The sequence below is a fragment of the Hermetia illucens genome, chromosome 4, assembly GCF_905115235.1.
Source record: "Hermetia illucens chromosome 4, iHerIll2.2.curated.20191125, whole genome shotgun sequence".
Taxonomy (NCBI): domain Eukaryota; kingdom Metazoa; phylum Arthropoda; class Insecta; order Diptera; family Stratiomyidae; genus Hermetia; species Hermetia illucens.
The window spans coordinates 45,817,840-45,844,316 of NC_051852.1; the positions used below are offsets into that span (position 1 = coordinate 45,817,840).

Here is a 26,477-nt window from a genome sequence, read left to right on the forward strand (position 1 = left end):
TAAGACTGATTAGGCTGTCCCTGACCAATGTCCGAGGTCAGATAAAAGCAACAGGATCACTCTCAAGACCATTCGACATCAACAACGGTCTACGACAAGGGGATGCCCTACAATGCGTCCTCTTTAACCTGGTCCTGGAAAAAGTGATCCGTGATGTTGTGGTAAATACGAGGGGCACGATCCTCTTAAAGACCACCCAACTACTGGCCTATGCTGACGATATCGACATCATCAAAGAACGGCCCGGGATGTAAAAACTGCCTTCATCCGGATCGAGCAGGCGGCGTGAGATCTTGGGCTGCACATCAATGAAGGCCATTGCACCAAAAACTAACCAACTAACAACATCAAAACGCATTGGTCAAACGGGAAGAATAAAGATAGGAGACTCTAACTTTGAGTCCGTTGATAATTTCTCCTATCTAGGGTCGAAAATCACAACCGATAACAGCTACGACGATGAAATCCGCGCACGGTTGTTGTCACCCAACGGAGCCTATTTCAGCTTACAAAGATTGTTCCGCTTGAAACGTCTTACCATAGGGTCAAAGCTCTTCTTGTACAAGACATCTTGATCTTGCCAGTCCTCTTTCCTCGGAGACTTGGGTTTTTAGCAAGAAAAATTGCGAACTATTGGCCGCATTCGAGAGAAGAATCCTCCGAAGAATTTTTGGCCCTCGACATGAGGATGGACGATTCCGTAGCCTATATAACGACGAAATCTATGAGCGATACCATGACCGTATGGATGAGGATGATCTAGCCCGAAAAGTATATAAGGGCAATATGGCAAAAAAAGAAGACAACGCCTGAGATGGAACGATGGCGTAGATCAGGGCGCCAGACAGCTTTTAGGGATTTCGAAATGGTGGATCTCGGTGCAAAACTAAGATATCTGGAGTTCTTTATTAAGGCAGGCCTAGACCGGATACCGGTCTAGTTAGTTGCAGGTGCGGAGGTGAATAAATCTGTGGGGAGATCATAACGCGCAATGGGTTTACCCCGTTTGGGTAAATTGATGGTGATTTCTTTTCTGTTTGACGGAGCGTTCAGTACCCGCATGTTACGAGGATTAACCTTCTCATCCACAAGAGCTGGAACTTTACCGGATGTGATACGATGAAGACCCGTGGGGAAGTGTTCTTTCCAGCTGCTCGTCATCGTTGACCTGGAGTCAACTGTTAACATTCGTCACACGATTATTGAAAGATTTGGGGCCATATGCAAGCGCTTTGGTGATGCGGTATACTTTTGAAATCATTGAAACCTGCGACATCTTCCGTTTCCATGACCAACACAATAACAAACTCCCTTTTGTTACGGCGGACACTAGGTTGAACTTCCTGGGATTTCACACGGTACCGGAGCACGAGTGCGTCAAGCTCGTCATCATTCGCAGCGGTCAATAAAGTCTTCAATCCGTTCCGTTCATCGATTCACTTCGACGATTCCGTAGTCAGTCAGACCATGTGACGCCCTTTCGGAACGTTGCCGCTACTTAACATCCGACAAAGCATTTTTTATGGCGCCCCAACTCTCATTAATATTCTCAGTCTGGGTGTTTAGGGAGTCTGCTATCCGATCAGCAAGACAGCCCTTCCACATATAAACGGTCGGTGTTGAGCTGCGACACCGGATTTGCGGCTGCTATCACTTGGCTTTCCAAAGTACAAAAGTACATTGCCGCAAGGGGGAGGGGAAGCAGACTCCCACCATCGAGTTGGAGAAAACAAGCATTCTGGGCACCCTCGATACCGTTTTCGAGAAGCGTGTACACATTATAGAAACAAAGCATATTTCGAGATTAGTCTCTATTCGAGGATCGTAGCCATGAGATCCCACCCTATGCAAGGCGTTGCTGACGTTTCAGTAGTTTGCTATCCCACAAATTTCTATACCTTTCAGTCGCCTTTTACGGCAAGCAGAGAAAACTACTCTTAAGCTCCGATTCACAGAGACTTGATTTCAAGTTCTCAGTTCTACTATAAGTTTACCCCATTTTCGTGGTAATAGGGTAAGCCTTTTCAAAGTACTCAAATGGTGTGCGATTTAGACTTTCAAATTCAGTTTCTAGCACCAAAGGAGTCCTCGTTTTTTAGGATTCTGTATTTATATTACAGTCAGTTCGCCCACAATACCTAGACTAAATTTCAAGTAACGATGATCTCACAGCAAAACTTTTCTATTATACTTCTCATTGGCCCGAGAACTTTGGAACACATCCTACATTCGCGGTCCATGAAACTAGCTGAAGTGATGAAATTAAACAGGTTCCTTCCTCCAGGATTGCATTTGCGGCTGCTCCAAAAAATATGTTGAGCGCTCGCTTTACAACCTTCAAAATAACTAAACTCCGAATACGATAATTGATACCCCAGTATTTGCGTCGGTGCAGTATGCAGAGAATAGTTTTTCCTATTATCATTAATCTGATATTGTAAGATGATCGGTACAGAATGGTGCTGTATAGATGCTTCTAATAAAGATAATAAGGCAGTCCTGCAATTTTTTCCGCTTAGTTGCAACTTAAGGGAGTCATACCGTGTGAAGGCCGTTTTTCGCTTTTTTAGAATTTTTTTGTGAAGAACTGGATAAAGATACAAATACGAATTTTTCACCATATATTTTCTAATATCTTGAGAATATGTAACAATTTTTCCAGCCCGATAGCCTAGTTCATTATTGAAATATAGAGCAATTTGTAAGCACCCATCTCCAAAAAAATGTGTTTTTCTGCTGCCACGCTAGATGATGCTGATCATCTTAAAAAAAGTAAACGGCATTTTAACGATCAGACTTAACTACAGTCCGTAAACTAGGATTATTAAAAAATATTAAAAACTAAATTTTTGGTGCCGTGTTAAATTTTTTTTCGTGAATTTTGGTTTTTTTTTCTTCTTTCATTCTTTTCTTCTTTGGTGAATAACAAAAAACTAATGAATGAGTCGCAATTATGATATTATGATTTTTGGATGAATCTTGGGAAAAATTTTGAGCGCTTATATCTCCGTTAATATTGAAAATTTCACAAAAAGGAGCTTAATTCGTGGTTACGACTATCGGAGGAGGGTTTGAGCTTCAAAGCGGTGTATAGGTTGGGGGATCTGAGTGCCAGGAAAATTTCTGATTTTTGAGGAAACTTTGGGAGAAACTTTAAACGCTAATATCTCCGTTAATATTGAAAATTTCGCAAAAAGTAGCTTAATTCGTGATCACTACTATCGGGGAGGGTCTGACTATTAATCTGCTAACCTAGTCCATAAACCTTAGGCTTCGCCAAGACATACATGTACAGCCTTTGCTTCAATTCTGGTCCTTTTAGCGAAGTCATTCGAACGTCATTCGGACCGATAAATCGGCGCTTTATTTCGGCGATCGATATAAAACTGGCATGTGACTTATTACGTGTTTAACACTATAATTTCCGAACGACTCCGAATGTCAAAAAATCACTTTGCCCATATATTCTACACTATATCTAGATACAATTGATGTCAAAAACAAAATTCGATTCCGGAGATCCGACACACGGGATGAACCCCTTAATTTGACTAAACTTTACGTTTTTAGGCATAAGTGTAGTCTTAGAAATATATTATGAAAAACCGCCGCTAACTGAAGAGTCTGTTTCACCGAGGTTGCTAGCTTGTCCCCACCTTCCATCGAGAGTTCCGCTTCCTTGCATTCCATCTCTTGGGATGATGCAAGGAGTTTCGCCTTCGTTCACATTGCGTTTCGCTGCTACCGGCTGGAAGCCTTTCCAGGTTCACTGTGTTTGGTCCGCATGGGTGCGTTATCATCATTTGGTTTTCCTGGCAGAAGTGGAAGAGAAGATTTTTGTTTGGCGAAATTTTGCCTCTAGCTCCTTCTCCTCTGTGGTTGAAGTTTTATTTTGCTGCATCCTCCTCTTCTGTTTTCTGAAAGTCTTAGGGAATAGTGCTATGCGCTGTAGTCGGGTTTCCAGTTTTTCTGATTGAAGGAGTTGATATACACTTCTTCTTGGCTGACCGTGCTGTAATCACTAAGTCCAGACTCTTCAGTGAAGTGGAGAATATGTTTTCCACAAAGGAGAGAACACTGAGGTAAGCCTTTTGAAGACTTTTTCATCGTCATCATCATCATCAACGTCTAGGCCTGCCTTAATAAGGAACTCCAGACATCCCGGTTTTGCGTCGAGGTCCACGAATTCGAAATCCCTAAAAGCTGCCTGGCGTCCTGACCTACGCCATTGCTCCAGCTTAGGCAGGGTCTGCATCGTCTTCTTTTTTTACCATAGATGTTGCCCTTATAGACTTTCCGGGCTGGATCATCCTCATCCATACGGATTAAGTGACCCGCCCACCGTAACTATTGAGCCAGATTTTATCCACAACCGGACGGTCATGGTATCGCTCATAGATTTCGTCATTGTGTAGGCTACGGAATTCTCCATCCTTACGTAGGGGGCCAAAAATTCTTTGGAGGATTCTTCTCTCGAACGCGGCCAAGAGTTCGCAATTTTTCTTGCTAAGAACCCAAGTTTCCGAGGAATATATGAGGACTGGCAAGATCATAGTCTTGTACAGTAAGAGCTGACAACAACCGTGCGCGGATTTCATCATCGTAGCTGTTATCGGTTGTGATTTTCGACCCTAAATAGGAGAAATTGTCAACGGTCTCAAAGTTGTAGTCTCCTATCTTTATTCTTCCTGTTTGACCAGTGCGGTTTGATGTTGTTGGTTGATTTGTCTTCGATGCTGACGTTGCCACGATATATTTTGTCTTGCCTTCATTGATGTGCAGCCCAAGATCTCGCGCCGATTACCGCTTGCTCGATTTGGATGAAGGCAGTTTGTACGTCTCGGGTGGTTCTTCCCATGATGTCGATATCGTCAGCATAGGCCAGTAGTTGGGTGGACTTGAAGAGGATCGTACCTCTTGCATTTACCTCAGCATCACGGATCTCTTTTTCAAGGGCCAGGTAAAAGAGGACGCATGATAGGGCATCCCCTTGTCGTAGATCGTTGTTGATGTCGAATGGTCTTGAGAGTGATCCTGCTGATTTTATCTGGCCTCGCACGTTGGTCATGGTCAGCCTAGTCAGTTTTATTAATTTCGTCGGGATACCGAATTCTCTCATGGCCATGTACAGTTTTACCCTGGCTATACTATCATAGGCGGCTTTAAAGTCGATGAACAGATGGTGCAACTGTTGTCCATATTCCAACAGTTTTTCCTTCGCTTGTCGCAGAGAGAAAATCTGATCTGTTGCTGATTTGCCTGGAGTGAAGCCTCTTTGGTATGGGCCAATGATGTTCTGGGCGTATGGGGCTATCCGGCCTAGCAAGATAGTGGAGAATATCTTATAGATGGTACTCAGCAACGTGATACCTTTATAATTGCTGCACTGTGTGATATCTCCCTTTTTATGTATGAGACAGATAATGCCTCGTTGCCAATCGTCAGGCATTGATTTGCTGTCCCATACCTTGAGCACAAGTTGATGAACCACTTGGTGTAACTGGTCGCCTCCATATTTAACCAATTCGGTTGTAATTCCATCGGCACCTGGCGGCTTATGATTTTTTAGCCGATGAGTTGCACGGACTATTTCTCCTAAACTTGGTGGTGGCAGTATTTGTCCGTCGTCTTCAGTTGGCGGGACCTCCAACTCGCCGATGTTCTGGTTGTTCAGTAGCTCATCGAAGTACTCAACCCATCGCTCTAATATGCCCATTCTGTCGGAGATCAGATTTCCCTCTTTGTCTCGGCAGGATGAGCATCGAGGTGTATAAGGTTTCATCCTGCTGACTTGTTGGTAAAACTTCCGTGCCTGGTGCGGTTGCTCCCTGTACTTTTCTAGTTCACAGACTTGTTGGTTCTCCCAGGCTTCCTTTTTCCGTCTGTGAAGTCGCCTCTCCGCTCGACGGAGTTCGTGATAAGTCTCTGCGCGTACCCGCGTTCTTTGAGAATGCAACATTACTCGGTATGCGGCATGCTTCCGTTCCGTTGCTAGCTTACATTCATCGTCAAACCAGCCGTTCCGACTCCTTTTGCGGCTGGGGCCAAGTATGTTTGTGGCCATATCCATGATAACGTTCTTCAGGTGATTGTGAAGATCATTTGTTGATGCTTCATCTCCAGGTCCTCTGTTGCCTGCGGTTATTGCGGCATCCATTTCCCTTTTATAGGTGTCGCGGAGGACTGCCTTTTTACCTTTTTAAAAAGAAAAACTTTCTTCGGAAGTCTTGTCCTAATGGGCGCTGCTGGTGGTATTACAAATTTAAATCTGTCTATTAAATGCCACAAATACCCTATAAATACACTAAGTTTTTGCGCATATACTATATGTTGGCATTCCTTTGTGGTTCGGTAGGTTATCAGGAAGAAACCCATTGTATTCAAGCTCTACGGAGCCCTGAAAACTAAGTTCGATTATAGTGTGATGGGAATAACGAAACTCAATCTGTGTTAATTGATGCTTATTATAGAAAAAAGCAACCAAATTCAAATAGATGAGACGTGTAGAATTAATTGGACCAAAGAATACCACATCCCTACTGTCCACAGCATTTCCTTTTCCTACTGGCATCATTATCTTTTCTTCTCATCTAGCGCCCCAACAATAATGATCCATAAATTCTCTAGCAATGTAAGACTCCAAAAATATCTACAAACACAGAATTCTATTCTGCACGAGCTTCAGTTGGAAGCTGGAACCAAAGAATAGATGGGTGGACGCTCGAATTGTGTATGCTATTTGGGTTATTGCTCATAACTTGTGTCTTAGCGCCCGAAGTCCAAGTGATGGAAATTCATCTATTCTGGGAATAATATTTAATAAAAGGAAAACACGGTGGGTATGTGCTGAATATCGTAATGGGCTCAGATCGAGATACACATGTGTAGGTGTAGATTTTCCCTCTGACACGATTCTCGTGATAATGGATTGTTATTCACACTTAGGTCGTTTCGGTCTAGATTGGATGGAGGATAAGTGCAGAGGAGGTACCACTTGGGAATTTATCGAAAGTTGTCAGTTATTGCTAAAGACAAAAGCAAGAATTATATGGGAGGATTGTTAGTAGACAGAGCTTAGAGCTTCGTGAAATATATGTAGTCCTGGCAATTTCAGTAAAATAGGTTGTAATTAGGATCCCTTCAAGTTGCAAATTCTTACCATGGGCATATGAATCTGTTTCGGAAGGCAATCACCATTGTATAACTTATTGGGGCACGTCTTGTATTGCTGCACCCAAACAGTTCCGAGCTGCATATATATGTATGCGGCTGCACGGAATCAAAGCATTGCCATTAATCAGATATCTTGGTAATTTGTACGACTTGCATACAAAAAGCCGTCCCATTTGAAAGTCGCCTTGCACCCATATCAAACGACGGAATCTGATGTGAACCGTATTTACTAATGGGCATGCACTACTTCCACCTGCACTCTCACGTTACACGCTAAACAAACTTCGCATTTCTTAATGAAATATTATAACTTATGCTCGACTCGGAAGATGAAAAGAAAGAAGCATTCACTTTATGGCGAGCATGTTTTTTTATATCTCGATGGTGACGGAAATTCTCGGTTGGATGGTCATTTCTCTTCAATATACAGATAGAAGATACTTGTATCTGGTGAATGAATTGAGTTCATACTAAGCGAAAAGGAGGCATCCTAACAGTACCAGAAAATATAAATCTGATCTATTTTAACTCTTTGAATCGTATCCGATTTCAGTAGTCTTTCTCGAGGTGATGTGGCATTGGGCATGACCTGAATCTTCATTATTTTAGGTTTCTTCTAAACCTAGAAATTGTGGCCTCTAGACAGGCTTAATGCAGTTTTCATTTTGAGACTAAACTAAATATAATAATGGCACTCTGAAGTCTGGTCTTAGGACTTGTTAGAAAGAACTCTAAATTTCGCGTTGAAAACATGGATTTGGGGAATTATAGGCGAATTGATCAAACCATCTTGGAAGAATCATATCAATAAAAAGTTCAAAGCTAGGAAAGTGAGAACCATTTTCTTCCAAGTATAATCAATTACTTCATTGCTTACAGTAGACTGACCAGTTGAACTAATGGTTAGCGACGAGCAAATGGAGATTGAACTTCCAGGGATTTGGTTTAAGTGTAGATACTTTGTAAATTTCCAATCGTGATCATCGGTTATCTTAGGGATGAACAGCTGCTAAATTCCATGTTGCTAACATGTTTTGAAGATCTCATGGTTCAGGTGCCCGACAAGTGAATATATTCGATAATATTGAAGATGATAATTATTGGTACGAGTAACAATTGGCACTCTTTGCCATTGATGATAATCAATTTATCTTGCCTCAGAAGAGTTTTCTAATTCATGATCATCATTATCATCAACGGCGCAACAACCGGTATCCGGTCTAGGCCTGCCAGGGTCCGACAATTCGACATCCCTGGCGTCCTGGAGTCGGATTTTATCCACAACCTGACGGTCATCATAGATTTCGTCGTTATGTAGGCTACTGAATTGTCCATCCTCATGTAGGGGGCCAAAAATTCCTCGGAAGATTCTTCTCTCGAACGCGGCCAAAAGTTCGCAATTTTGCTTGTTAAGAACCCAAGTCGCTGAGGTATACATGAGGACTGGCAAGATTATTGTCTTGTACAGTAAAAGTTTTGACTCTATGGTGAGATGTTTCGAGCGAAACAGTCTTTGTAAGCTTGTAAGGGTTTCATCATCGTAGCTGTTATCGGTTGTGATTTCCGATCCTAGATAGGAGAAATTATCAACGGCCTCAAAGTTGTAGTCTCCTGTTTTTATTCTTCTCGTTTGATCAGTGCAGTTTGATGTTATTGGTTGGTTGGTTTTTGGTGCAGACGTTGTCACCATATATTTTGTTTTGCCTTTATTAATGTGCCGCCCAAGATTTCAGGCCGCTTGCTCGATCTGGATGAAGGCAGTTTGTACATCTGGGGTTGTTCTTCCCACGATGTCGATATCGACAGCATAGGCCAGTAGCTGGGTTATCTTAAAGAGAAACGTGCCCCTTGCATTTACCTCAGCATCACGAATCACTTTTTCCAGGGCCAGGTTAAAGAGGACGCATAATAGGGCATCCCATTGTCTTAGGCCGTTGTTGATGTCGAATGGTCTGGAGAATGATCCTGCTGCTTTTATCTAGCCTTGCCCATTGGTCGGGGGGATTTTGAATTTCAACCCTCTTTGACTAATGGCAAAAATGTATCTTTCGAGCGTTTCGGCTTTTCCCTTGGGACAATATTCAACGATATTTCAGGCTAAAGTGTATGTAATCCTCAGGGCAACAAACGATCCAAATTAACTAGCAGTTGGAGGGCAGGCGCATCGCAATCTGTAGCGATAGTCAAGCTGCATTGAGGGGGTTGAGCACCCCCTTGATTACTTCAAAAATGGTTCAGGAATGTAGAAATCGATTGAACTCTGTTGCTAGATTGAATATGGTGAATTTCTTCCATGCCTCGACGGGAACAAGTAATTGAGGTGTTAGTAGCATTGGCTAATGCTGCTATCAAAAAATGGGAACAAACTTCCCATAATGACAGGTGGCCTTAATACTGCTAAACACAGCAAACTTTCCCTGTCAGAACCAAACATACGACAAAGTTTATCCTGTTGAAAAGCAAGAAGAGTTGGAGAAGCATTGTAGGCATTCTGACTGGTCATAATTCAGTAGCTGGACATGTGTTCACAATAAGAATTCTTCAAGATGATACGTGTCCTTCTTGCAATGAGGAAGCGGAATCCACAGAACATTCTCTGAGTGCCCCCGCCAATGGATGCATCAAACGTCAGATTTTTGGTGCTGATGCGCTACAACTGCAGTGGATAGCATTACATCCACTAACGGAAATCCTGCGATACATATACGAATCCAAGATACTCCGTTAGACGGGGGGAATCGAGTACAATGCCCCACTAGAGTTCGAGTGCTCAGAGGTTTAGCCTCTCCCCCACCTAAAACATACACACCCTTAAACCCAAAGTAAAATGATGCCAATAGTTGGATGTAAAGAGAATTACAGAACACGTGCTCTCACCAAATTTCGTGACAATAGCTTCAGCCGTTTCTTAATAAATCGGGTGTGGAAGACAGACAGACAGACAGGCAGGTTAACATTGAATCGATTCTAATAAGGTTTTGTGCTTTGTGCAGTTGGTAAATTATGTTATTCTATGATAAAGGGGTTTTTGAAGCCGATTACTAAAAATTATTATACATATATATATATTATACTATTATTAAGTTTATTTAAATAGATATCCATATGTAGGGTATTTCGGAGCCTAGGCACCATATAGTAACAGCTTCTTAATTTTTTTCTGAGAATGGGTCCCGCACTCTCCACCTTTTCAACAAATGTCAAAACTAATACCGGCTTGGGAAAGTACTAATCGAGACCTTTCATTTGATACCCCACATGAAAGCAAAAATTTGCGGGAGTTGAACCGGCTGATAAAGCCGAAATATTGCTTGTGCATTTATAAGATCTAGTTGGACCGCCACCCGGGGAAACCGAAGGGTCTCATGAGTTGTCAGGACTGCGATTGCATTTGAATTTTGAATAGGAGTTACTGCTCGTGGAAAGGGTGTTGAGCCTTCTCTAAGAATTATAAGTGGTGAAAAAGGAAGTGTTATTCCTGATTTTGTTGACTATGTGGTGGAGTGGATAAGCACCTTCAATACTGACCCAGACTGGCAATTTGTGTACCCATTGCAGTACTCCATTTTCATGTGCAGGTAATTAATCAAATTTAATAAGGAAAAGAAAGTGTCCTTTAAATTTGCTAAGACTTTTAACATGGATGAATATGTTGGTTTACCCAGAGGTCACGATAGAAGCTACCATAACTACATGTAGAACACTTTCTTCAAACATATAGATATGGACCGGGAAATGCAATGCAACTGACTTGGCGAAGAGTGCCCGGCCTTAAAGAATTAAATTAAGATAGCAGGTGTGTTGATTAGGTAGGGTCGATAAGATTTAAAAAAAACTTGATCGGCATTTTAAAGTGATTTTTTTTTCGCCGTTATTCTTATAAAGATCTCAGCAATCCGTGAAAAATTTTCGAATTTTCAAATCACATTGCAAAAAAAAACAAAATGAAAATTTAGAACCGCTCTATGAAAAACAAGGAAAACTCTCGACTGCTTTTACTAAATTTCAGTGCGGTCAGAAGGAATTGTGTTCTATTCAATCATCATCTTATCATTCCTTCTGCGTATATGAACCGTTAAGATTTCGGCAAGAAATTTTCTTTTTCAATTTTCAGGTTTATTTAATCAATATGATTATCAGTTCAAAACCAAGTGTATCGAAAGATGTAGAAGAAAAATTTCCGGTCAAGTGGCATTAACAACGCTAACTCTCCAAATACGCCTTGTTCGAGTTCGTCATCACCATTAGCGGGAAAAGTGGGGGCATCATCCGGTAGAGAATATGTGTATAAAAGTATAATTTTTGTTGAATTGGTTGCTGCTAGTTTTTGTAGACTTTGTTAGCTTTCAAATCAGAGGTTCCAAGGACCCCGGGCGAAAGTGGCTTATACTTCATAAAAAGAAGGACATAAGCTCGACTTATTGAGCCTCACTTCTATCTATCACCATTTATTGAATCCTTCGAACAGATCCGAGCCGCGGTGCAAGGTGGTGCTTTAAGGCTGGCGCAACAGGAACGTGGGCAAAAAGGCTTGAACTGACGGGACCTTCTAAATCTAGTCTTAATGAGGTTAAATAAGTCAGTTCTTCTATTTATACATACAAAGTTCGTCAAATATTCAATGAAAGATAGCCGTTTATCGGTGAATCTGTTAAACACTTCTTTTGTGTGAAACAAAACCTTATTAGAATCGATTCAATATCTGTTTGACCGTTTGTCTGCCACTCCCACCACTGAGGCTTTTCTCATAAAATTTGATGAGAACATGTGGTCTATGAATCCGTTTACATATACCGAGTGGCGCCATTTGCTGTTGAATTTAAGGGGGCTTTCCATACATGCGAAAGGGAGGTGTAATATTTTTTCACAGAATATGATCATATGGAGTATCGAATGAAAGGACTCGATTAGTGCTTCTCGACACTGACCTTATTTTTAATACTGGATGACACATAGAGAAGTGAGGGCTCAAAAGGTATGACCTGAAAAGTGTAATAGGTCTTGTTCTCAGAATTTATCCGAAAAATCTGAAAAAATGTACAATGGTGCTCCTATACAAAGTCTAGGCCTCAAAAACACCTCATTCCGATACTTACTCAAATAAAGCTAACAGTAACATATTACCATGCTTTATAAATATACCCAAAAATCCCTCCATTCGATATTTTGATTCGTTGTTGGTCACCACCTTTCTTATTTTTATTTTTCTCCGCGCGCGGTAGAGCCGTTTTTTTCTAATCCATTTCCTGGTTTACATATATGGTTTATATGGACAACAGTTGCACCATCTATTCATCGACTTTAAAGGCGCATACGATAGCATAGCCAGGGTAGAACTGTACACGGCCATGAGAGAATTTGGTATCCCGACGAAATTGATAAGACTGACTAAGCTGACCCTGACCACTGTGCGAGGCCAGATAAAAGCAGCAGGATTACTCTCAAGACCATTCGACATCAACAACGATCTACGACAAGGGGATGCCCTATCTCGCGTCCTCTTTAACCTGGCCCTGGAAAAAGTGATCCGTGATGCTGAGGTAAATACAAGAGGTACGATCTTCTTCAAGTCCACCCAACTACTGGTCTATGCTGACGATATTGACCTCATGGGAAGAACCACCCGAGACGTACAAACTGTCTTCATCCAAATCGAGCATAGTGAAAAGTTTAAACCCTGAAGAAATTACGAAACCCTATCACAATGAAAGTACTTGCGTGACACGACTAATCTCCTTTCTCAACTTTTACACTCTTTTGTGGAGTCGAAAAGCTCAGAACAGTAAAGTCCTCCTGCGCATACTTCTATTATTCGCTCTAAGATGTTGATTATGGAGACGAATAACCGTGGCAGCTGCAAGGTAGATCAGACTGTGAACCTCTGTAGCAGTAATCTCACTAGCCAAACAGCTAACCAAAATTCTGTCAACGGCGGCAATGGTGTTAGTAGTTGCCGAAGTAAACTTCAGTTTTGGGATCTTTGGTCTAGCGTTTGGGAGAATTTCAGTATATTCTGTGAATGCGACCTGGAATGCGGTCAAAGCCTCATTATAAATGGGGTTCTCCTGATTACTGGGTTCATAGAGTGCCTTATAGGTGGAGTATTCGTATTGCTCCTTTGTTCCATCCGGTAAGTTGGTGACTACAGACCGAGGTCAAGTGAAACTTCGTGGAAAATTGGTTGCCTGGTTGTTAGGGCAACTCGATTATTTTTCACTATCACACGGTATTGATTGACGACGTTCTGCTCCGGAACATGACTTAATTCCGGGAAGCGGGTTATGAACGTGTCATGGAGTCGGTGTCTATACCCTGATGGATTCCGTTCCAAACCCGCGTTACATTAATAAGCGCGGACGATAAATTCATTGAGTTGGTTCGTCCAAACCATACGACGCCTAGGTCTCCGATCCCTGGTGGTTGACGGCATAACCGCCAAAACATCCAAGGGCGACGAGCCGCTCTAGTGTTGTTGAGCGACGAACCGTGTTGGGTACCGTCTTCGTGTCCCTGGGGTCCCATTTAAAGAATTTAAAAAAAAGTGCTCAATTTTATTTCCACGAGTAATGGGGAACCAGTCAGCCCTGCAACAGATCCCCAATGTTGCAATCCCACATGGTTACCTTCAAAGGTAGGGAAGGTATTTGGAGGGGAGCCGCTGATGGGCGGATTACGGATTTGTTAAGGAGGTTTACTCCCCTAAAAAGGGAAGAACTGGTTAGGGAGGGCAAACACACACGAACACTTATTTACAAGATTAACTTGCGATATTCATAGCCGACCCGGTGGGTTACGTAATTATCCCCAACCCATGACACGCGCCTAGTCGCATGCAGCTCTGCGTTTGCCATCCAGGTCGGGATTAACCTGGTGCGCCATATATATATATGTATATACAAATGAAACCATTGTGCACTCAAATATCCTTACATAGAAATATTCAAAACGTGGCATACCTGAAGCTCCGAGCTTCTGATTTCTGATTTGTTACTGGGAAGATGCTTCAATTTAGACAATTGAACGATCTGACAAATGTGATCAGGGAAGCTATCAAAATTACGTTAGGGATTTGTATTGTTTTTGCCCGAACGGATGCTCGAAGTGCCGAGCAACAAAGGCGGGTTTGCTCTTTTGAGGCCCAAGCGCGCACCCTTGCTTCAAAGCACGGAGGTGGTGCTATAGTTCGCGTTGACGATTCTTTTTCTTTTGTAAATTTTCTCATTTGTGTTATTGGTCAGATTATAGTGTTATATTTTATATTACTCGTCTATTGAGCTACAAAATACCTAACTTAATAAAGAAAATAAATTATTACTAGTGAAGTTTTCTGATTTTTCCATTCATGCGGCCTCCGTTTTCTAGCCCCCGTGCATAAACGGGTTAAGAATTTAACACCACCAATTACCAAATACCCATAAGAAAGCTTTCCGCAAACTTAAGTCGATTGGAAAATGAAAGTTCTGCACCATTTTCACCCAGATCCGTTGGCCGCATCTACTACAAATTCGGCTCCTCTTTCTCACCACTTTCTTCACTTGTTTTGTTGTTTGCTTGCCTTCGCGTTCACCGGCGAACTTGGATATGTGCTTCCATGAACATGTGCGAAAATGAAACGGTTGAAACGGAACTCCATATGTGCTTGGAGTTTTAATCGAAGACGTCCCTTGCGCAAAAATGAGAAGGGGAAGTAAGGGGTACAGTTGCAGTTAAAAGTCGGAAGATCGGTTTTAGAGCTGTAATTCGATGTTATTTGAATGGATAAATTCTATTTCATGATGGAGTTAATTCTTTCGCGTTTTTCTCGCTTCTCTTTTCGGAAAATTGTGGCCTCAAATGGGCTTGTTTTTTCTTATCTCTTGGCTGAACTTCTTAGCAGCCGTAATCTGAAACCTGACCGTACCATTACTTGCGTCCTTAATTGTACGGAGAGACAGCGCAAAGTGAAGAATCGATAAGAAAACGAATTCGTGCAACGGAGGAGTGATGGCTGGGTTCAGTATTCTTTTGACTTCGAGAGAGTTGTTAGAGTCGTGGTCCGTGTTGAGTTGCGGTCGTGATGCGTTCTGTGTAGAGTTGAAGGGAAGTCGTGTTGCGGACGGAATTTCGAGGATCGCGTGGCGTGGTACCTGTCGGAAACTCGCAGAGGTCGGGAAAGTGAACGGCAAAGGACAGTCTGTACACCTTGTGCACACGGCGGGCAGGTGCAAATGAATGGGACGATAACGTGGTTGACGTTTTGATTAGGAGCGGTACAGCGTGTGGAAGCTGGATGTGCCCTTCACCATTCAACGTCAATCCCATTGAATGACTTTGGGTTGAATAGAAGCTCCCCGAGCTCCCAGCACTCGAGTTATCTGTTTTGAATCGGATTTGTCGGGAGCCTCCCGGTGGAATTTGAATTTTCTACGCTTCCTTCGCTGATCGAAACGTGTTGTGTTGGTTGTCCCTTTCGGCAATGGTCCGGAAGAGCGAGAATCCGAAAAGGATGTTCACCTGAAATTGAACGACTTGGAGGCCGCCCCCACCTGCGCCCAATCAATTCAAAGTGATTGATGGGAACGTCTTTGGCGAGTTTCTGTTTGCCTTTTAACGGTCCAGCCTGAACGTCAGTCAACAATTCAACGAATTGCGGCGGCTTCGGTGGCGGTTAATTAATTTGTTATTTGCTTATTGTTGGCTTACTGATTCGCGGAGTGTTTTTTGCAGCCCGTTTACCTGTGATTTTGCTTTCTGTTTGTTGTGCTCTCCCGGCGGAGCGGTGTCGCGTAGTTTTCTTGTTTTCCGAAGCTGCAGATAAGAAAAAAGCCATCAGACGGGTTTTCGGATTTTGTTGTTTGCCTCTTTCTTGTTCCTTTCGCGAATTGGAAGACACAAACTGTGTCAACAGACGCGAATCCCGTGCGTGCGTGAGTGTCGCCAGCAGTGACAACGACTTCGAGTGTGAGGCAAAGTTGAGTGTGCACCCGCACTGCAGACGGGGTGAGAAGGTCGCGGAAAAGGTTAACGGAATGGGTGCCGGCGGGTTTTGTCAATAAACAATCGATTCCTGGATTCGCGCAATCTGGCTCGAGTGGAAAGTGGCGACCGTTCGGCTACTGTACATTATCCTGTGACGAAATGGCTGCTAATGATGCCAAGTACTTTCAATTTTCTGAATGAAAAATCATTTCAAGTAGAGTGGGGCCGTCGCGAGCGTGCACGGGAGATGCAGTGAAAAGGACGACGGATCTAAATTTTCCGCTTGAAGTGAGATTGAAAGCAGTGGGTGGCAGAGGATTGCTTTCTGTTTGCCGGAGTGTGTGGATGTGTGAGTGTTAAATTGCGCGCATAATGCCGGGAGGGAAGCTGCTGTAGAAAGTCCGTGCTTCCCCCTTTCGCCAAGTGAATATTCTTTGCTATTGTGATTTCTTGTGTTGCGCTCAAAGAGTCGGAATTTCGCCTGGATTTATGCTTAAAAGGATAAACCGAGAACAATGGGACGACGACCAGCTGCTCGAGCAAGTTCTATCACATACCCAAGCCGGGTTGAGGGATGGTTGGATGTTTGCGGTAAGTTTTAGATTTACAAAGTCCAGGAAGAATGCTTCCTTCTGCATGAATGCTGGCTGCATACTTACGTTAAGTATTATATAGGATGTTTGGATGACCCAAAGGTCTGCCGGTACTCGCAAAGATCATACGTACAGCTTTCATCGGGACTTCCTTCTGTTCCGAATTGGTGAATGTAATTCAATGTCAATGCAAATGCAAATATCACTACTAAAGGTGCGACTCGATGGATCTCAACTTGATTCTTCAGCAATTCTTTTAATAGAGACATCGTTCTCGTTCTTTGGCGGAATCTGAGAAGCAACCTGCTGTCTACGTCGATTGAGCCTTTTAACGGGTTGCCATGTACCCAGATCAAATGACTGATCTGGATGGAGTCGCGAGGCTTTCAAATGACGATCTAGCGTATCAAGTCATCGTTGCTGCGACCGGTTCCGTGGTTGTTTCCCATTGATTTCAATGTTCCCACCAATCTTTACAATTGAATTCTCGTTAGCGCAAATTACATGACTGTATCATAGAAGACACCGCTTTTGGGACTTTTACACAATCGGTGCAACCCTATATAGATCGCGGATATCCCCATTTCGGATGTGATGGAGGCATGTTACACCACTGGTCCAACGCAACATTTTCCTCTCCATTACTGCGAGCCGCAATTCACTGTTTTTCATAGTCCACCAACACTCAGAACCATAAAGGGAGACAGGGCGGACGTCTTCGCTGTAAACTTTAGATTTGAGACATTTTTGAATAAGTTACTCGAGGTCAGCTTGGCCATAATAAGCTAGGAAAATATTATCTGCATAAATCAGCGTATAAGACGCGGGACGTTGGAAGTCGCGTAAACAAAAAGGAGTCCGGGGGAAGCGCTTCCTCGATAAACACTGACAGAGACATGAAGCGATTTTGATATACTTGCCACATTTCGAATTGGTAGAGAGCATACCAGATGAGTTCATGTGGCACACGGTCAAACGTCTTCTCTAGATCCAGAGATGCAATGTAAAGAGCTTGATGTTTCTCATGGTGTTTCTTCACGAGTAATCGCGCAGTGTAGATTGTGTCAGTAGTTCCGCAGTTTTTGACAAACGGTTATTTGAATGGTGTCGCGAATATGGATGTAAAGAATACGTTCACAAATCTTCACGACACGGGGACAGCAACGGGATCGGACGGTAATTTGAACATTCTGCTGGATTATCTTCCTTTTTCCATATTAAAACGGTGAGGTCTTGGTTCCTTTCGTCTCCAGATCTAACAAGATTTTTCTTCAGCTGCTGAAATTAGCGGTAGCAAACTCCACGCCCATCACAACTTGTGGCTTTTCGTGGTGCTTCGTTTTGGTTGACATCAGTGTCCAAATATTAGCCGCAGAGTTCTTGTGTCACTACGGGCTGCTGGTGGGTGCATAGGTCCCTGATACACCCCAAAACTTAACTTAGATCGTCAGAAAAAATTACGGCATTCCTATCGGTTTTGAAGACGTTGCTGATCCACACATTCGCGCCCTCCTCCAAAAATACCGCAACATCACTACTGAGCGTGCTCTCTCTGAGCCAGTTAAGTATGATGTTCAGCACCACATCAATAGTATTGGTTCCCCAATCTTCTTGAAGGGGTGTTTTTATCACCAGAGAAGCTCGCAGTTACGCGGAAAGAGTTTGAACATCTACTTAATCAGAGTATATGCAGACTTTTCAACGGCGAATCGCGACCATGCGGAAATTATAGACGCCTGAATGTTTGAAGCAACGATTATGGCCCGGGACCAGCTGTCCTGATCGCAGGTTTTTCCCTTCGTCCTGCTTGGCCTATGTGCAGCCGTCCACGAAGAGCTTGCTGCCAGCCCTGTGGATTTCGTGTACGGGGGGAACCTACGATTACTCGGTGACCTGGTCCTCGGCAAGAGAGGCGGACTTGGAGAGGCCGGATTGTTGCGTCCGCTGCGGGAGGTCATTCTCAGATTGAAGCCGTTTCTGCCATATCGTCACGCGAGGCTAGTGTTGCACATCGCTGGTGAGCTTGACGTCAGCTCCCGAAGATATTCCAAATTCAGCAATTCCCATTCCTTCGGACTCTTCGAGTGCACCGGGATGACTTTAGGCAATGCGAGATTCATGTACTCTGTACTATGAATTATTATTATTATTCTGTTAAGGGAAAGTCCCACCGCTTCCTTGAATAACTGTTGTGCTCCTTTTACTGGTTATAATGTACCTATTGATCATAGTATCTCAAGCAGGCCTATAATCGTTAGGAACTTTAGTATGTTCCCTACTTCGAGATCTTTCAGCTTTGAATCTGGTATTAAGTGTTCTCCCAGATGCCTCGATCTACTTTGCACAAGTGCCGGACACTGTCCCAGGACGTGTATAGAGGTTTCGTCCTCCTCCTCACAAAAACTGCAGTGTCCGTAGATATCCCGAGTTTCCGTAGGTGATAGTTCAGCCGACAATGACCAGTAAGAATTCCCAGTATGATTCGGAGGATCTTTTTGGTGAGGTTTAAGCAATGCTTTGTGCGAATGGGTTCGTATCCCCCAATAAGCACCCTGAACTGCTCCATTCCTGGTAGGCCCGCCCAGTATAGTTCCCTCAACCGTTCCTCTTCATTTCTTAGATTCATAGCCATGAAACCATTTCCGATTCCACCGAAGGGTTCTGGCCCGTGTGAAGGCCTGTACTATGAAACTTGAACTTCTGTTTCGTCTACTTGAATGACATTCTGGTGCATTTTTCAGCGTCTCCTTCACAATGGCTTGATTCTTAACGCTGAAAAGTGCAGATTTGTGCAGCGGTAGGTGACATTCTTAGATGATTTCATCACCCCTGAGCGTCCTGCTGCTAAAGACCATAGGAGGTTCTTGGGTATGGTAAACTTCTACCGTCGTTTCCTGCACAAAGCCGCTCAACTCCAGGCTTTACTTAACGCCTTTTAGTTTGGTCCTAAGACCAAACAATCGCGGGATGTTGTGTGGTCTCCAGGAGCTGTCTAAGCGTTTGAAATAACTAAGCAACAGTTGGGAAACGTTACACTTTTGGTATTCGTTCGACAGAATGCACCCCTAGGCGTGTTCGTCGATGCTTTAGGTATCGCAAAAGACGCTGCTCCTCAACAGATGGTCAACCAAACTTTAAGGAGTTGTCCACCTTAGACTGGAGGCGGAGTGCTGTGGCAGAGGGAATGTACACGGTTTAGGAATAACGTTGGCCATAACATCAAAAAAATTGTTTTTCGAAAAATTTCGGAAAAATTGTTTTTCGATGCCATGGCCAACGCTATTGCTAAATCGTGTATGATCTCTCCATCATACACTTTTACCGAAGTGTATGAGGACGTTTAGTATCTACATTTCAACCAGTAAAACAGAATATCTAGGCTCGACTGTAAGGACGCACCATCTCTTGGGGAGGGGAGAGGGAAGGTCGTTGATGAAAAGTAAGATAACAAATTTAGGTTTATCGAGCCTTACGAGCGCTTCTTAGGCTGTTCCCATTCCTAGTAGCCTCGTTAATTATTATTTCCTCGATTTTGCTTCCTCCTCCCTAGCTTTCTACCCTGATGGGACTTCGGACTCAGCGTATGCAAATATTATTGTAGGGACTGAAGATATTCACTTTATTAAGGCGCTTTCGCGTCAATTCGTAAGCTACTAAGTTGGAATTGAATGCCTTTAAACGCGCCTGACTTTTGGATAGAATTACAATGCTCTGCTTCGTGTAATTTCTCTGGACGCCGAAGTAAGCACACTTATCTATGGCATTTATTTTCATCTCAAATATTTTGATGTGTGTCAAAGTATTTTTTCTCAGATCTATGGACTCCTGCACCTGCTTCTTCTTTCGTAAGGCGCCTGTCTGTATATTAGGTTTTTATTTCATCGGTTTTAAGGTTAGGTTGTAAGTTTTAATCATTGCTGATTCGAGCGTCAAATTTCTCGTTGACTTTAAACTGTGTTGTCATGTTGTCCTTCATTATCAGCAGATATTGTCCGATTTTCGATTGATTGCTACCTCCAAATTCCTGAAGATTGCCCTCCTCGCCTGAATCTGTACGTCAATATTAAGAGAGGCCAATCCGAAGATCTCTAAGGATCCTTTGGTCGTGTTCTCATGTAATGTTAGCACAAGTTAGTCTCTATTTCCGACAAAACAGGTAATCATTGGTTATACAGTACTATATAATATTTTTGGAGTATATACAACGGGTCTACAAATCATTAATGCATTTAGAGGGATCTCACCTACGTAGGTAAGTAACTAACTATTGAACTTCTATATTTTCATGCGAAGTGTTGTGATCAATATTGAAAATCTCAGGTAAATTCCTCGTTAGGAAGTCGACTTCAGTTGTCCTTCGTTCGGGATGGCGCAAATCACCAACGCAATACACTGTCTAATTGGGCGTGGGCTTGACATGCGGACTAACGGGTGTATCATGAATTTTGGCACTAACTTCAGGCGTTTATTTGATTGCATAAACAAACAAACAAATGTAAACCAATGCACTTGTCACACTTAACTGTACTCCTACTGAACTGTCAAACTCAAATTGTGCAGTTAGATCCATTCAAAATGTCGTACAAGCTCGATTTACGGAAATCTGTCGCCAACATGTTTGGCGGACTAAGTTCTAGTGAAATTCTTGAAATGTTCAAAGACAAGCCAATCTCTCGCAGAATAATTTTCCGTGTTCTGAAGGATTGTCGCGATGGTAAAGAGCCCGAAAACAAAAAGCAATGCGGTGGTCCATCCAAATTAGGTGCCAGAACAGTCACAAGTCTGCTATCAAGTGCGAAAAACAAGGTTGGTCAATCAACACGCAAATTGGGACGAAAATTTGGTGTTTCGAAAGATACAGTCCATCGTATTTTGAAGAAAAACAACGTAATTTATCGTAAACGTCGACGAGCACCAAAATATACACAACAACAACTCGAAAAAATACCAAAATGCTGCCGTGCACTTCGTGACAAACACTTTGCGAATGGAAAATCCATAATTTTGGATGATGAACCGTACTTCACATTCTCGCATCATGAATTGAGTGGCAACGACGACTTTTATACTGACAACATTGAAGCAACACCAGATGATGTTAAACATGCCGGCAAATCAAAATTTGAACCAAAGGTGTTGGTGTGGGCAGCCATTTCATCGAAGGGTGTTTCAGAGCCTTTGATTCGATCAAACAAATCAGAAGCGATCAATGCTGACATTTATATCGGCCAATGCTTGCCGAAATTGAGGCAATTCATCGAAAAACATCATGGTCGTGACGAAATAATGTTTTGGCCGGACCTTGCAAGCTGTCATTATGCAAAAAAAACATTGAATTGGCTGACTGAGCAAAATATACCATTTGTGTCGAAAAAGGACAGTCCCCGAAACGTACCTCAGGCACGTCCAATCGAAAATTTTTGGGCAGTTCTCAAGCGTATGGTCTACGTCGGTGGCTGGGAGGCTCGAAACGAGCAACATTTGATTGATCGAATCAAGAGAAAGTTGAAGGAAATCGATCCATCGGTCCGCCAAAACCTGATTCGGAACATTCGCTCCACACTACGAAAAATCGAGGACCATGGTCCATTAAGTGTACTGTAAATGTATTTTTCGACGAATCATGAACAGAATAAAGTACGATTAAAAGGATTTTTCAAATCGATTGTTTGTTTTCGAATGACATGCTTTTGAAGTTAGTGCCAAAATACATGATACACCCGTTAGGGACGAACTTGTCATGCAAATTAGAAGTAATAATTTGGGCTGCTAGATCCTTCTGCTTCATAATTAAGCAATGATGTAGCTTTTAAGGTATTGTCTATGTGACTGTTGGTTCCTTTGTTGACTTTAATGGCTCTAAACCATCGAAATTAGTCGGTCCAGATGAGATGCTGCTACTTCAAAGAGGCCTAAAAACTATTCTAGATCTCCGCTGACAAGGGCAGAAAGAATCCTATCACATTTTATGACTTGAAATTCATTTTGGATTTATTTTTGTATGTCGAAATGCGAATGTAGGCTAAATGACGTTTACCAATATGATACCGAAATGTCTACATAATTAAAATCGAATGAAGGGCTCATTCAGTCAACCTAATTTCGGAACACCGAATCTTATTCTTGCTTTTGAACACCTTTTTCGATAATTCCCAGTTTTCTTAGTCTCTTTTCCTAAGAAATGCCGGAGTGATTGGCAGTTCGACTTTGTTTCTTCCCCCCTCTCATTGGTTGTAGGACTTTCCGTTCGAAAACGTCCATTGTCTTTTGTTATTTATCTAAGAACGTTTGTATCCCAAATATTTCCTGATATTCTTCTTTATGGATTTTGATTTTATTATTTGGTTGAATACGTTTTATCTGCTGACACGATTTGCCACTGACGTTCATCCTGTTTATTTGCATCTTTGCTATTGCTCGTCCTTAGATAAATGAGAGGGTTGACATTTTCCAGGTTGTAATTTTCCAAAGTAAAGTTTGGCCTGCTGGCTCTGGCTGCTGGGTTTGGCCTGTAATTTTTCCGTGATCCGGATGCTTCACAATGAGAGAGAATTGGTGTAGATATTTGACGGATAGTAACAGTCTGGACTAAAATTATACACTACGAATTTTCCATCCTTTCAATACATAAGCCATTATTCGAAAGTGTTTGTCACTCTTACATATAAATTTAAAATTTTTCCTTATTCTTTACTCTATTATCTGAGAATTATTTGCAACGTTTGATATTATTATGAATCTTGAATCAGAAATTGGTCAATAAAAAAATAAAAGGGACGTTATATTAAAAGTCACGTCTTCATTGATTGAAAAAGTCAACGGTTATTACGTTTACACTCCAATACATAATAACTTATAGATAATGAATTGTTGACAAATGGAGCAGTAATTCACTTACTTGTTATAATTTATAAACTGATAAGGTTCAACCTTTCTATATTCTACAAGTCGCGTGAAACTTGTCCAATCGTATTTTCGCATTGTTAGAACTCTGGTAAATTCTAGGTTCTAACTTAATGGGAATTCATGAAGAGAGTTGAAGAACATTGTCAGAAACCACTGCCAACTACGCGCGAGGTTGGCTTGGTCGCTTGGCATTTTACTGAAAACTTCCTTTAGATTTACTTCATACCGCCATTAGAGATTTATAATCAGTTAGGATTTTTTCCGTGTTTTTCCCTTGGTCGAAGGGTACATTCAAAGCTTAACAAATTTGATGTTATCCCTTTTCCTGGCTTGAATAACTGATAAGTTTATGTAACTGCAGAGATTGTCACGTACGAATATGATACGCTACTTTCCACGTCTCCTCCTTCGCCAAGTAAAGATAACGATCAACAAGATGTTGAATCATTTCTCAAAGTTTGGACCTTCTAACCACCCATGATTTGTTGCTTTATAACAAATATTCGGTGACCTTCCTTCCACCGATACCGTCATTATGAGAGAAATGTACCCTTAAGGGGGATACCATGCTTCGTAGGTCAGGACGGGCTGACATCTATGTAGTATCAAATCAGAGTGTTGATTCAAGTTGTCATTCTATCGTACCTAATTGTCTGTTTATTGAAATTCTTGATCAGTTCAGCTGCGATCTCTGTTAGTCATCATTTTTCTCCAGCCTGCCGATGTGGAGAAGAAGAGAAAGCCTAACGTCATCAAGGCATAGTCTTGTTCATGTCTATCGATCCAAATCTACATATATCGTAGGGTCAATTGGTGAGACCTATACTGCTGCTTAGATAAGACAGGGTGCCATATGAAGTGGTCTTCTTCTTTGTCTTTAGCCTTTGTCACGTTCACAAACGGGGAAGCGCTTGTTTTTCCTCTGACGTTTGGGATAGTCCGAATGGCTTATTAGTTAGATCGCTAAGCTATCGCACGGAACACCGCATTTCAATTCTCACTGGTGGCAGTGGGATTTGTATTCTGACTAGATGTAGTCACTCTATACTACCCGATCCAGTTGTGAATGAATACCTGAGTCAAATCAGGGCAATTATCACGGGCGAGCGCAATGTTGACCACCTTTCTTCCTACAGGGTATGTATCGACGCTACCGTCTTGAATGAAGTGCTTTAGTACGATTTAAGGCCCCGATCCAATTGGATGGTCGTGTCAACTATTATCATTCTATTTATTTTTGCGGCGATTAATTTAGTGAAAATGATTAGACGGTTTTTTCTCCTTCATTAGTATTTTAGATTAGTAAGGATATACTGGACATATAGCACTGAAGAATTCAATTCAATTTAGTCCAATTTCCAAGGGAAAATCCAGGTGTAGATTTATAGAAATAAATCTTCAAATCATATTAAACCTGAATTGAATTTTTGTAGTCAGGATTTTGCCTGTTGCTAAAGAAAACCCAAGAGTCCCTGTTTAATTGCAGTTCAAACATTTTCGAAACAAGGTCCATTTCTTGATGAAGGTTAAGGGTAATTGCCACTGTCAAGTAAACTCTGAACGGATGAAAATTTTTGTGACAGAACCCGGAGCCTCTAGGATTGAATTGCTCCTTAAGAAGTGGAACATGGATACCTTGGTAGGGTTTTTAACGGGATACTGCTTCTTGAACTAACACATGGTAAAAATTGGGGTGGTGTTTCGGCTATATGAATTCAATTAGAAGAAGAGGAGGAGGTGGCCTGCATTTTAATTGTTGCTTGGCCTGTTCGGACCTCAGAAAAATATACCTCTGTAGGGTTTTCTTCAATGAAGAATCTGCACCCAAAAAGTGTGCCTTTGGAAGATATTTTCAGATTCACAAAAGGCTGCGAACGCAGGTGGGATGCCGTTGAATAGCTGATTTTAAGGGACAGTACAATGAGGTTAACAAAAGAATTGAATGCTTTGGGCTCCTGTTCTCTCATCAGACTAAACTAACTATTTTTTCATGAGATCCAGTTTTATATGAAAAGGGGTAGTGTATTTCTCCCTTGAAGCCGGCGAATTTAATGAATCTAAAAATATAGTAACAACTATTAGGATTATTTATTCAACTACGGCTTGCGATTTGTTCACAAATCAAGTAGAGTTTCTAGCTCTCTACTTGATTTGCGAACGAACAGTCCAATGACTCAGAAATCATAAGAGATTTATTATTTTTTGTTCCCAATACAAACCCAAAACTACGAAGAAGAAATGTTCAATTCCGTCAATTCGGTCTCAACATTTGGGTCCCATGAACCCGGTGTCGAAGTTTCGGTCCCACCGCAACCAACAGCAACATGTATATGTATGTAAAATAGACAAAATACGACTATAAAATAAATAAAAATAACACTAGATTCTTTCTGGAATTCCAAATTCTAGAATTTCAAGCGACTTTTAAGGTAAGATATTCTAAAGAGGTTGCCTATTGAGTTGGGGTTTAAAAGTCCACTGAAAGTAATCCTTGCTCTCCGGAAATTTGATTAAGGAGGGTCTGGAGAGCACTCCTCTCCGTCTTCCAATGCCGCAGATGCGAATTCGGTATCGGATTATTAACGGCTGTGGCATGGCTCGCTCTCATCACCTGGGAGTCGGTTCCTAACAGGATCTTGATTGATCTGAAGTTAAAGAGCATCACGATTGTGCAGTGCTAAGTACCAGCAGGGCCCCACGATGCGGTGGAGAAGGGGAATTTCTATGGGCAACTCAAAGCATTTCAGGAGGGACTTCCAAAAAGTGCCATTGTGATCTGAATGCCCGGGTGGGCTCTTACAATACCTTGATCGGATATGTGATAGGAAGGCATGGTCCGTGAGGTCG

General features: G+C 42.2%; 1 protein-coding gene across 3 annotated transcripts in view; it reads left to right on the plus strand.

Annotated features, from left to right (window-relative positions):
• The first annotated feature begins 15,187 nt into the window (after window positions 1–15,187).
• Window positions 15,188–26,477, plus strand: part of LOC119655696 (ras GTPase-activating protein raskol) — a 426,106-nt gene continuing 414,816 nt past the window's right edge. For all 3 annotated transcript variants that reach the window (XM_038061704.1, XM_038061707.1, XM_038061705.1), the window contains exon 1: window positions 15,188–16,722. In XM_038061704.1, the coding sequence (XP_037917632.1) occupies window positions 16,647–16,722 (76 nt within the window). In that variant the 5' untranslated portion in view covers window positions 15,188–16,646. The remainder of the gene's footprint in view (window positions 16,723–26,477) is intronic.